Source organism: Rhagoletis pomonella, unplaced genomic scaffold, assembly GCF_013731165.1.
Source record: "Rhagoletis pomonella isolate Grant_MI unplaced genomic scaffold, Rhpom_1.0 Rhpom_scaffold_00004, whole genome shotgun sequence".
NCBI classification, from domain to species: domain Eukaryota; kingdom Metazoa; phylum Arthropoda; class Insecta; order Diptera; family Tephritidae; genus Rhagoletis; species Rhagoletis pomonella.
Window position 1 is genome coordinate 58137029 of NW_023458558.1, and position 13507 is coordinate 58150535.

At 33.6% G+C, this 13507-nt stretch overlaps 1 protein-coding gene across 1 annotated transcript in view; it reads right to left on the reverse strand.

The window, feature by feature from the left end:
- LOC118738274 (extracellular serine/threonine protein CG31145) overlaps positions 1 to 13507 on the reverse strand; it is a 92544-nt gene that overhangs the window by 55088 nt on the left and 23949 nt on the right. Inside the window, exon 4 of the mRNA XM_036469200.1 lies at positions 8676 to 9011. Within this exon, the coding sequence (XP_036325093.1) occupies positions 8676 to 9011 (336 nt within the window). The remainder of the gene's footprint in view (positions 1 to 8675; positions 9012 to 13507) is intronic.

Below are 13507 nucleotides of genomic sequence, written 5' to 3' on the forward strand. Positions count from 1 at the left end.
GAAGTCAAGAAAATATAGCAGGCCGATATTCAGATAAAAACGATCCCAGTCAAATTCCGAAAAAGCTTTACCAATGATAAATACATACCACATTTCCATCAAAGAATGCCCTTTTGAAGGTTTGGTTGATTTGTAGTTCATAATGACCTGCTTTAATCTGTTTAAATCATTTATTCGACACTGTCAGTAACTATACAATGCGCTTAAGGCCAGACTATCGATCGACAGAGGGGTTCCTTCAAAACCGAAACATGTGCTGCATGGATAGCCACAGCATTGCATCGTTGGGAAGACCAGAGAAACCACCTGGAGGACTCAGTTTTGGTATGCGATAACGCTCCATGTAACTCCAGAATTGAGAATGCTGTGGTTGATGCTTCCAATGGACGAGTACAAGGGCTAAGTTCAGCGCCATATTCCCCCATGCTAAACACCATTGAAATAATTTGGGGTAAAGAAAAAATGTCCCCTTCACATACATCTTTCAAACCCACTGGTAAACGTGCCAAATGTTGTTGGGAAAGGGCTGCAATATTTGGAAAGCTAGTGGATGGCGGAAAATCAACATCCTTACTTGTAAATGCTTTATCGTTACAAGGTATGCCGGTTGGCAAATAATAAACTTGCATATTTTTTATTATAAGTATCCATTTATTATAAGTATCCATACAGATACTGAAATTTAAATGAGTTTCTCAATTCCAAACGATGCTTTCGCATTCACAATCAACTATTCTCATTTCAAAATGACGCTGTCTCATTTGCAACTGGCAATTGTGTAGAAAAGTAAGAATATTTACATTATTTGAAATACCATACTAGTATTTTTCATTAATATATAATTGCATATGTATTTTCTGCTTTGTAATTTGAATTCTTGAAAAAATATTAATTTTACAATTCAATAGAAAAAAAAAAAACAAAACCTGACAGCTGAGGGCGTACGCTTTGCGTAAGAAAATTGCACACGTTGACATGGTGTACGTTTTTCTAATTTATACTCTGAAAACTAAATCCCTTTGTAATTGAGTCACGTAAATTAAAAGTGTAACATTCTCCCAGAGCTGAAGTGTTCAACGCCTCAGCGTTACTGGGTCACACTATCCTTTACATAAAAAAAAAAAAAAAAAAATGCAATGCAGTGAACTCAAAAAAAACCTGATTTTCTGTTTTTTATAACTTTCACTTTAAAAACACCCTTTCAACTAAATGTATCAGTAGACAATCTTTAACAAACAAAGCGACGCCAGCAGCAATGGCAAATGCCGGACGAATACATGCGTCAAATAAGAATGGGCAAAACTAAATTAGCTAAGCGTATAAAACGATTTGAAAAACGTCACTGGGGAACTTTCGCCACTAACTCTTTGCTTACGCTGGTGCCTGCTATAATGGAATTATAAGTCCTAGGTGTTATAGCAAACACCCAACGAGACTCAGTACCAGCGGGATAGCGTGATGTGCTTCAGTGCGTTGTAGATAAAATAATTTTATTCCATACATTGCAAAGATGATTTAGCTTTTTTAAGCGGCCAACTATTTGCAAATCCGGGTATTAACAGTATTATTTTTTACTAGTGAGCCCACAAGGCGTTAAACGCCCAAAACTTTTGTTTAGTCGAGTTATTTTCTTTTCGTTTAACATACATACACCTTCAGAAAGGCACTAACCAATAAATTTTTCATCAAAAGCAGGTAGGGCTTTTTCAAAAGTGGCACGAAACTCCGTTATTTTTGGTACTAAAACTTTAACATTTTTATAGATTATGTCCTATCTGTGACAAACGCCATTTCGAAAGTTAACGATAAATACATACTTAGTTAGATCGGTATGACTTTTAGAAAAGGTGGCAAGCCTATTCAAAAATATTTTCAAACTAAAGCTTTCATAAATCTCTTTCGATTAACACTCATAATTTAATATGTTATAAAATTTTCATATAATTAACTAAATTCAAATTTTTTTAACAGCCGGAAATCCTTTTAAAAAATATATAAGTCAGAAATAAGTCCCTTTCAAACCCATTTTGATTGATATCTGTCTTTTAAAAAATAAATAATTTAAACATGTGGCAACACTGTTTGATGACGGTATTTTATTATTTGATAAAATTTAGATAGAAGTTAATTAAAATCGACTTTTCGAATAGGTGACAACCCTCTTAAAAATTATTTTCAAGCTAGTACTTTGCGAAATTTCCTTCGTCTGGCATTGTGATAATTATTTTAATTAGGTGGTGGTGGCAACCTCCTAAATATGGTTCAGAAATAAAGCTTTTTCAAGCCCATCTCGATTGATAATCATATTTTAAAAATTCATTTCACTTTTTAAATAATTTAAAAGTTTTGAGCCTAAGTACCTTTAAGTCTAATGAATGACTTGTCCTGCGTTTTAACAATTGCTAATATCCTTAGTAGTATAAATACTGAATTTCATGTAATTAGCTTCATAACGCTTTCAGTAATTAAGCCGTAAACATCACCATGTATGAGTCATATTCTCATTCTTCGAAATTGCAGTACAGAACTGTCGTTAAATTTATCAAACAGAAGAAACATCTTCTTTTTGTACTATAAAATTTTTTGGCTTGGCCATTTCGTTCGAATGAGTAAAGACACTCCTGCCAGACATATTCTAAAACATGAAATTTCAATTAAGACTTAAGAGCATAAATAGGCTGAAATCTAATCTGTTATATCAATTTGTTTTGAGCGTGATTTAAAAACTATTTTCATCGCCATTTTAAATTTGAAAGAATTATTTATGGTAGCATTTGTCTTAATCAACCTGCTGTATACAAAAGCTGCAACATTCACGCAGCAAAAATGTGTAAAGTAGCTTATTTGCCACATGCTTTTACTTAAAATCAATATTATCTTAATCTTGGATGAAAATCAGAAAAAAAACACCTGCTTGATTAAAAGTGCTATGCTTGTAAAAAATTAATGCAATGTCATTTCCTTTATTATGTCGTGGGGTCGTGTCATGCCGTGTTAAACCACAGCAAAACTATGTCATTCAATGTTTCACATACATACCTACATATGTAAATTCATACGTACATATATTTTTAGTCATCCCCACCGACACAATGTAGGCTTATACCTTTATCCTGGCTGAATGCAGATTTTGACGTTGTAGCAAAAACAAATGAACTACCTAGACATTGCGCAGGTCGACATAATACCCAAGTAATTATAATGCCATGCATTTTGTAAAACACAGCATGAAGAACGATCACATATTCGCACATATAGGATTATACATACACACCTTATACATAGGTTTACTCACATACATATATCGTGTTTTTGTTGTAAACCGCAGCACCTTGTAGGATGTCACTCACTTAACGCGGAACAAAGCAGCAGCTTTTCTAGTGCCGATGCTGGCACTACTACTTCGTATGTATGTATGTATGGATGTATGTATGTAAGTGCGAAAATAGAGTGGTGTTATGCATTATTATCCTCTGAACTTGCGTGAGCGAAAAAAAGACCTAGAATGAATACAGGGGCAGAAAGAGAGTAGTACGGACTCTCCTTTAAATTTTTGCATAAGATTAACTGCAAAATTGCGTGCATACTGAGTTGGAGAATTGCTGAAATGCCGGTAAAAGAATCATGTGATGATGCAATTCTGAATTTTTCCTTTGAAATGGAATGAAGATTTATTATTAAACAGATGCAGAGACTACTTATACATACATATACATATGTGCATTAGGGTGGTCCAAAAATGGATGTGGGGGTGGGGGGGAAGTAAAGTCGGAATTGTAACACTCTCATCCCCTAGGTCTGTTCTTAATTGAAAAAGGCCATACATATTTTATATGAAAAAAAAACACTTTTAGTGAAAATGGTATTTAATTCTTGAAAATCAATATTTTTCGATCGGAGATTTCTGTTTCTCTTTAGGAGACTTCCAATTCTAGAGCGCATAAAATTAAATAACCTGGATGCAGACACTCTGACCTAATGCTGGATTTCCACTTAGCATTAAATGGCAAACATTTCAATGAAAAAGTTGGGCATTAAAAAATACCAGTGTCATTACGTTAAAAAATAGTCACTAAATTAATTTCCCACATGGTATTTTTTAAATGCCTCCAATTTTTATGTGATTTCAATGAAAGAAAGATTCTTACCCATTAAATAACGATTCAGTAAGAGTAGAACTATAGTAGATACGGTAGTTTGAAATCGCTGTATTTCCTGATCATAGTACTTGATGTGAAAAACACATTTGGCCTAGAAAATTAAGCGAAAATATTGGTTTCGCAGGATCGTGAATATCCAACTACTTATATAGACTAATCAAAAGCTACTTCCACAATGGCAAGGAACGGCCAAAATAGAGACTGTATAGAATTGACAACAACAACCACTCTGTCAAGTTTAAATAGCTGCAAATCAGCTGCACTTGATAGTAGTTGGTTGAATAAGGAAAATGCATTTAGCAACAAGAGTTTACGGGGTGGTTAACGCTTCTGAATTTGCACATCGAATACACAGGTTCGATCCCTGCAGAGGTCTAGAAAAAAAGAAGTCAGATGAGGAGATGTGGTGATCTCCGAATTAGCTGCTGTAACTTCTGCCGCTTAGACATTGTCGCTTAAACAATTTTTCCTATTAAAACAATCGTGGTACAAAGCTCAATAAAAATATTAAAAATAAAATAGAAACTTTCGATGATGTTTCACATATGTCCATTCTCAGTGCACTTCTCTGTAATAATGTGTACGTAGTACCCCGCGAGTGAAACTGCCGCTATAACTTACCATAATAGGATTTGCTGATGGCATTGCCTTAGTGATAACTACGAAGTACTTGCAAAAAATTTGCGATATAGCAGCGACATATGTTTGACAACTGTTAGAGCTTGGCTCATCTCACACGGACTCCAGCTTGCGGAACAGAAGAGCGAGGTGGTCCTTATAATATGGTGCAAAAACCCGAAACACGTAGCCCTGAGAGTCGACGAGCAATTGGTTTCAACTAGCAGTGAAGTACTTAAGAATCTTTATAGAGAGCCAATGCAACACTGTAGGCAGTTCATGCTCATGAGAAAAGAGTTTACATAGTATATGAGCAAATCTCACAAGTTGTTACATTTACAAAAATCTGTTTTTGGTCGAAAAAGGTGTTAGAAAATGCTTTATATTCAGTTTTGTATAAACAACAAGATTCCATAGTGAAATTGTGTTTAAATTAAATCTTGAAAAATATATACAAAAAAAAGTAAAAAATAAACTCATGCTCATATAACCGTAGTCGCGTATGTAACGTATACGCCCCGTAGCACTACACGAAGGCATCTAAAAGTAAATAATTATTGGCATGGGAGATTTTTATGCACATATTACTTTCTTCATGTACATAAAAATTTTAGAATACATTTCGCATGTGTCTATAAAAGTTTTAAAAATGAAATTTTAGTTTCTCGAATCAGTCATCTTTAAATATGTGTAATTTTCTTTCATTCGGTGACACACCAGTTTTATTACACTATGTTCATTGATTTCGGCAAGAAGCACATTTTCACCGGTCTATTCTAACATTTTGAAGTATCTTGAATTATTAAAACTAAACAAAACAAGTAAGAAAGAAAGTCTAAGTTCGGGCGGAGCCGAACATTAAATACCCGGCGCAAGTATTAAATATATGATTTTTCACCTTTCCGAAACCTTCCGCTAGATGGTAAGCCGGGGTGTATCAATTTTGAGTAAACTAGCGTCGTTAAATTTCGAAATATTGCAGTTTCAAGCATTTCTGCAATTTACCGTTATATGAAAAGCGGCCGTAATTTTAGTCCGATTTCAATATTTTTCTACGTTTTTCTTTATGTGGCCAGCACAATAACCATACCGAGTTTGATACAAATTGGTAGAACAGTTACGGATATACATATGTATATGTGATCATAAGTGGGCGGCGCCACGCCCATTTTCCAAAATTTTACCATAAACGTATTTCTTAGTAAAGAATTGTTGCAAGCATCAATTTTGAATAAATAAGCTTTAATATTTACTGTATTTCTCTAAATTACCGTTATATGGGAAGTGGGCGTGGTTATTGTCCGATTTTTTAAATTTTCGGTCATTTAGTATGCTGTATTAAGGGCAAGTTTGGAAGAAATTGGTGCAGCGGTTACCAAGATATACACATTAGGCTGGGTCGATTTTGTATGGGGGAAAACAAAAGTCATTTGACCGCATTGTAATAGTAATATTATGATGTCTTAGGTCTCAGCCAATTGTTATTGGCCACGAAAGATTAATTTAAAACTTATCTTTAGCCCGCGCAATTGAATCAAAGTGTATGAATTTTGAAAATGAAACTTTGGCTTGTAATATCTATGGAATGCGTTATTGTTATAAACATGACGATATATCAAATTAAGGGCTATTAAATTTAGAACCTCACGTCCATTTATCATTTTTCAATAAGTCTACACGTTTTTAAGATATTAAAATAAAAAATAAGAAAACTATGATTTTCCCTTATGAATTTTCAATTCTTCATTACTTCAGCAACCAAGTGAAAAATACAAAAACGTGAGACGAGATTTATTTCAAACCTTTTAATGTTTATATAATATTAAAATGACCATGGACTTGGTCAGGCCGATTTGGTCAGTTTTCAAGATCGTGGTGAATGAATGTATTGTCAAAGATTAGGAATCGTTCGACAAATTAATAGTAGTTTCAAACATATAAGTATTTACATACATTACAATTAGGGTGAGAAACGCCCATTTTGAGTCCATTTTTGCAGTCTTGAAAACTGGTGCGGCATGGTTTCATTAGTCGCCGCAGAAGCACATTTTTCGCGGTTTCTAAATTTGCCGTTATATGAAAGTAGGGGACGTGCAATAAGTGTTTAGATATACATAAATATTTTAGTTAATTCCATTATGTGAAAAAGTGTCTGTAAGTAAATGCAACAGTCTTTAACATATCCTGGGAAATCCTTTTGCGGACTCTCCAATTGGATGATATTGCTTTGCATTCAGCTTGAACGAAAAAAGTCACTCGCTTGCACAGTTTTCTGTAATCCGGTTCTTTTATTTAAAGGTTATTTATACAATTGAAGAGAAATTTTTTTAGAAAAAAACTGGAAATCCACTTAAGTTTTTCGATATAACTTTGGTAAATGTTACTCGATCGGTGCGTAATAATTAACAAATTTAAGGCGAGACTTAATGTTACTGATTATTGATAATAATATGACTAAAATAGTTCAGATTATAAACAAATTATTTAAAATAAAAAAAAATCTTGAACAAAATTTTTTATCATTTTCTTATATTTGCAATTTTTATATTGTATGCATAAACATAAGTAAACCAATTAGTGTGTCTAGAAGTTGTGCCTGTTCAGTGTTTCCATACTAATTTGCATAAACAAAATTTTTCCGCGATGATGGAAAATAATGGCTATTCTATTAGAGCTACCGAAATTTTTCCTAAATTTGCAAAAAATCGCAAACTATAGCTAATATTAAAAAAGGATTAGAATATTTGGAACTAGCGATCTAATTGCACGCCAGCAATATTAATATTGTTCTTTACATATTTTGACTATAGGCCAGTGCAATTATCAAGAGAACAATTAAAATTTTCTTGAAAATAGATGAGTTTGAGATTAACGATAAGATAAAGGGCTGCGCGAAATGATAGTTGACTTTATCTTTTGCGTTAAAGGATTCATTATCTAATAATATGCACCAAAATTTTTGGCTACACCCAGCATTTTTAACAAGAATTAGTCTTATTCGATTAGTGTGCTGTGGGTCACTTGGCGGTAGATGCGCGGGCTCTTACAATTAAAATGAAAGACTAATATTTCGCAGGCTTGTTGTTGACTTCATGATACAATATATTTTCACAATTACCAAGGGATTTGAGAAAAATTAGATTTTCGACCCGCCCTAATACACATCTTACCATAAGTGGGCGTGGCTACGCCCATTTTCCAAAAATTTATAATATTCTTATTTTTCGTGTGAAAGTTATTGTAAATATCAATTTTGAGTGAATTATCTTCAGTAGTTACTAAAATATCGCAGTTTTCGTATTTCTGGAAATTACCGTTATATGGGAAGTGGGCGTGATTACTGTCCGATTTCGCCCATTTTCAATACCAACCTACCTTGGATTAACGGAAACTTACATACCAAATTTCGTTGAGATATCTCATTTTTTGCTCGGGTTATCGTGTACACGGGCGGACGGACAGACGGACAGACGGATAGACGGACAGACAGACAGACAGACATGGCTTAATCGACTTCTCTATTCATTCTGAGCATTTATGTATACATTTGTCTATATCTATCTCGATTCGTTTTGGCTGTTACAAACAACCGCAATGTGAACAAAATTAATATACCCTTGTGCACAAGTGCGCTCGGGTATAAAAATAGTCATTATGTCTGTTTCCACGCGGGATTTTTTAAATGGCATACATTTTTCCTAATTTTAGTGCCTAGTCGAAATTCGACATAAGGAGGTCGGTCTCATTTTGTTGGCCTGCGTTTTTAAGTGAAGCTTTAAAAATATTTGATTATTCTAATGTTAATATTCGATTGCAATTTGGGGAGTCACACATAAATGAAATTGCGTCATTTCGCAATCGAGTATTTAGTCACGATATCTAACTTATTTCACTTACCTCGGTTTTTGGCCAGTCACTTCCGAGAATGTTGGATTATCCGTTAGCACTGTCCCGTCATCATCGACCAACACATGAGAGTAGTCAGTCTTGTCAAGCCCGGTCACCAGCCGTACTAAATCACTGAAGGGATCATGCGGCTCTTTCTCCAATTTCCTAATTGCTATCAGATCCTCCTTCGCTGCTGCATCTTGCTGCACTCCACTGGAACCTGCTGCTGCTGCTGCTGCTGCTGCACCTGCAGTACCACCAGCAGAACTGCCACCTGCCGCACTGCCACCGGTTCGAGTTTGTGTAGTTGTCGGCGTAGCTGTCTCCTTCGAACCGGATGAATTGCTACAAAACACAAAACAAAATAAAGGTGAAACAAACGTAAACACTTTATAGAGAAATACGTACATAAATGCGACAAAATTATGATTACCACATATTACTAAAAGTTTAACTTAGGACATGAACAACAGTGAGCGTCACGTCTACTATACACATGTATATATTATGTAGATATATAGGCAGGATATTATATAAAATTTGTAATTACTGAATATCTCAAGTTGTTTTGCCGCTGCTGCTTGTTTGGAAATTAGTTTAGTTTCAATAAAAGTTTGTGTAAAATAATTATGATTCAGTAAAAGCAGAGTTAATAGCAAAATGCCAAGGCGAATCATTTGCGGGTGTTTTTGTGTGCAGTTAAGATGAGTTTGACAGCGAAGTGATAGAAACCGAACAGGCTTTGATGAGTACTGTGTGAATAAAACCGGTTGCCGTTGAATGTTCTCAGCTGAGTTTTGGTAAGTACACTTTGAGTGCTTTTCACTCCCCATATGTATGTATGTTTATGCCAATGGGCGTTTTGAATGTGCAGTTACATACGTGTATGTTCTTGTTCATACATACATATGTACATATGTATGTAAATACTATTGCCGATGCTTGAGGCAACTGTGATAAGTTTATATTGCACAACTACTTCGAAAGCAATTCATGCTGAAAGCTTTTTAAATGTTTTTGCAATTAATTTTCATTTGCGGAACGGCATACTGCAATTTCATAAGGACTTAAATGAGAAAAAAAAGGTTTGCTAAAGTCACGTTACAACTTCTTTTTTATCACAGCCATCTTTGCAGAAATACTAATTTCCACAACATATGTACAATGGAATCGGGTGAGAATTTTTAATCATGTCTTTAATTATTTGCATTAGTTTTATTTATTGGACCTTTCCAAAGTAATGTACAACAAATTATAACATCAACATTGAGTATTATCTTCTCAAACGGCGATGAAAATCGATTGATAAATAAACAAGTTGTGAATGGTCAAATGAAAATGTGCAATAAATGTTTGTATGAAATAGGGGCGGGAAATAATGTTACTCATACGCCATATCGTACATAGCCCTACACGTACATACTCGTAAAAGGCGTATGAGTAACCCCTTAATCTTTACATGTAGAACTAATATAAATGCCTTCACGAAAAGCTCTTTTTACCACTTTAGTTAGACCAATATAAGAATACGGATCTTTTTTTTGGAATCCCGGTTACCAAACTCATTCAGAAAGGATTGAATAAATTCAAAAACAGTTCTTGGTTTATGCATTGCGATATTTTAGCCGAGCTCAATAATTTTCCTACACTTGCAAGTCGTAGAGAAATGACACATATAATATTTATCATACAATTAATGACAGGCTTGATTAATAGCCCATCCGCTCTGGTTGAGGTACACTTTAATATACTCTCTCGAGTATCAAGACACTTTCGCACTCTGGTTTATGAAGCCATGCAATATTAATTTTGAATTAAACGAAACATTCCGTTGTGTGTGTGTGTTGGTTGGGTGAAAAAGGAAGGTGTTAAAACCATTGGGATTAAGTAACTAATTAATTGATTATGTAACGCAAATATTGAATTAAACATTCGAAAAACCAAGAAATCTTAAAAGAAAAAAACAAAAAAAAACTTTCATAAAATTCTCGATCTTCGAAATTCGATTTTCTAGAAATATTTTAGGTATGCAGTTTTGTAGCCAATTCAATTTTAGTGTAATAAAGTGAAAGTTTAAAGCAGCTCCAGGATTTGGCAATATTTTTTGTTTTTTTTTTTTGTTAAAAATGTCAATCATTTTCTTCCGTACAGTGTATGTCCGACGATTTTTTTATATGGACGAATCGAACAACACCTTCACTAAACACATTACTTGAAACTTTCACTTTATTGCACTAAAATTGAATTGGCTACAAAACTGCCTACTCAAAATATTTCTAAAAATCGAACTAAAACCTCGAATTTTTTACGAAAGTTTTTGATCTTTTCAAATGTTACACAAAGATTGAAACTTGGATTTACATGGTTTTGGTTAAATAATATCCGATATTTTTATGAACAAATAATTAAATAAAAACAATTAAGATAAATGGTCAAATATAGCCAATATTTAAAATGCACCCAAATGTGCAAAAAGAATAAAAAAAAAATAAAAAATAAACTATTCTAATGAGATAAAGAAAATGGAAAACAGGAAATATTGTTTGTTTTTTTTTCATATTTAATTTTTCAGCAAACCCTCAACATTTCAAATAATTGGATAAATTAGATCTCTCTAAATTATCTAAAAAATAGTACTATTTTTAAATGCGAACAAAAATAAAACTAAAATACATTTTGAAGAACGACTTTATCACGAATTCTCTCTCTTATCACCGTGAATCGAGCCCATATTGCTTAAATGGAAATTGGTACACTCATGCTGTTCTCTGGTAGATTAGTATGCTACAGCAATTTTTAATAAGGTCTTAATAATAATATATTGGCGCTTACACATATGTTAGTGCTCAAATCCTGCTCCCAATAAAAAACTCTTATTCATTTATTTATTTATTTATTTACATATCGATCCTTAACCGCCAAAAAAAATTAGGTGAAATTGTTTTGAAAACTTAATATTTTTATGCATCAAGATGCCTTAGTAACACTTCTGCATCCAAAAGAAAATTAAATAAAATGCCAAGTTAATTTATATGGGAAATTTATTTAACACGGGTTTTTTCAGCCACAAAAAAATTATAATTTAAGTAAATTTATTTCTGATTTTTTTTTTTAATTTTTATTGAGCTTGGGGACGTTATTATTGAAAATTTTTGTGGAAAAACAGCAATAAATGTATTTCAAAATAAATCGTTACTAGGCCAGTAAATAATAACAAATTTTGAAAATTTCTCTTTAAGGAGCAAAGGAGCAAATGAAATTTTTTAGCTCTTTGCTTCAGCTTAGCTAAAGTCCTTTGCTACTTAGCTCCTTGCTCCGCTTCGCTCCGAAGCCATGCTCCAAAGGGGCATTGTATTTTTATGAGAAGTGGTTTTTCACACTCTGAGGTTAAGAAAAAATCTTTTTTCCTGCATTTTTTTGCGATGTTGCTTTGACCCAGGTCCTGAGGAGTAGAAGCACGCACTGTTTACCTCTACACTACAGCGGCCGCCTTAACCAACCGAAATATTTTCATAGATCAGAGTAATATATTAAAAGTTAAAGCTACACTCTAAAAAAAAATTGTGTAGATTTCCTACCTAAAACGTAGGTTACTGATTTCCTACCTTATTATTCGCGAAATTACATGCTCGATTATTCAACGAATAGTTTGTTTAAATTTCGGACTTTTTAGAGTGTAATATAGCGGCTGCGGTGTGCGTAAATTTACTAAGAAAGTGTGTACAAGCTACAAAATACACATCAGCTGTTTGATTTCACCCTTAGAATTGTGTAAAGCCACTAACAAAAAGGATTTCTACACACGAAACTATGTAATCGAGGAAAATACATATTCATCGTGTAAATTTAACAAAAAAAAATTTAAAACTAAACAAAAGTATACTCGATTTATAGTCGCATTTTTAAACAGATTTTTTAGAGTGTACTCAATTATGTAAAGAACCCGTCAACATGTTCAGCTATTGCTCTTCAGTCTCATGTGTGTTCTTCTTACAATTTAATAGTCCTCGCAAATTTTCTTTCCTACATATTTCACTTCCAGTTTGCAAAAGCATAACATTTTATTTATCTAAACATATCAAAAAATAAATAAAGCCAACTTTTTAAATTACCCAAAATTTATGTTCAGCTTTTCTTCCAGGCTTCAAATCACTCTCGTTGACTGTTTTTTTTTTACTTTAAGCTACTACAATCAATGAAGGCAGTGAAACTTCTAATCCATGATATTAGCTTAACTGTGTACTCTCAGCTATCTTCGCGAAAGTTTTATTTTAACCAAACAGTGGAGTTAAGTTTCAGCTACGAAAGTTGACAGCCTCCACAAAGTTAAGACGCGCGCGTGAACTTTCGCCAACAAACAAAGATTGAATTACAGTAAGCGGATAGTTGCTTTGGCTGATACTCAAGATCTCATATTTTATTGTTGCTGATACATTATACACCGTCACGCCTGTTAGCAACTTTGCCCACTCTGCTTAATGCATAAAAGAGGAGGCGGTTAAGTCGCGAATGTTAGCTGGAATGTGGATAGGCACTAAAGCAAGCGAATCAATCTAATTTTCGAATGTTACGAGTATAGGCAAAAGTCTTACTCGTATGTACATTGACATATGTGAGTTTCACTTTTATTCTTAAAAGTACGCCTATTTTTTTTTTTACTTAAGCAGTTTTATTACCAAAAAGTTCGATTTGCAAGTCGGTTGAGTATTTGCAAATTATTTCTCTTAGAATGTAAATTACCTGCTCTACTGCATACATTTCATTTCATTTGCATATAATATGGTTGTCTAAATCCAAACTTAGTATAAATATACAAATGCACGTGCACATGTCAATTTGCC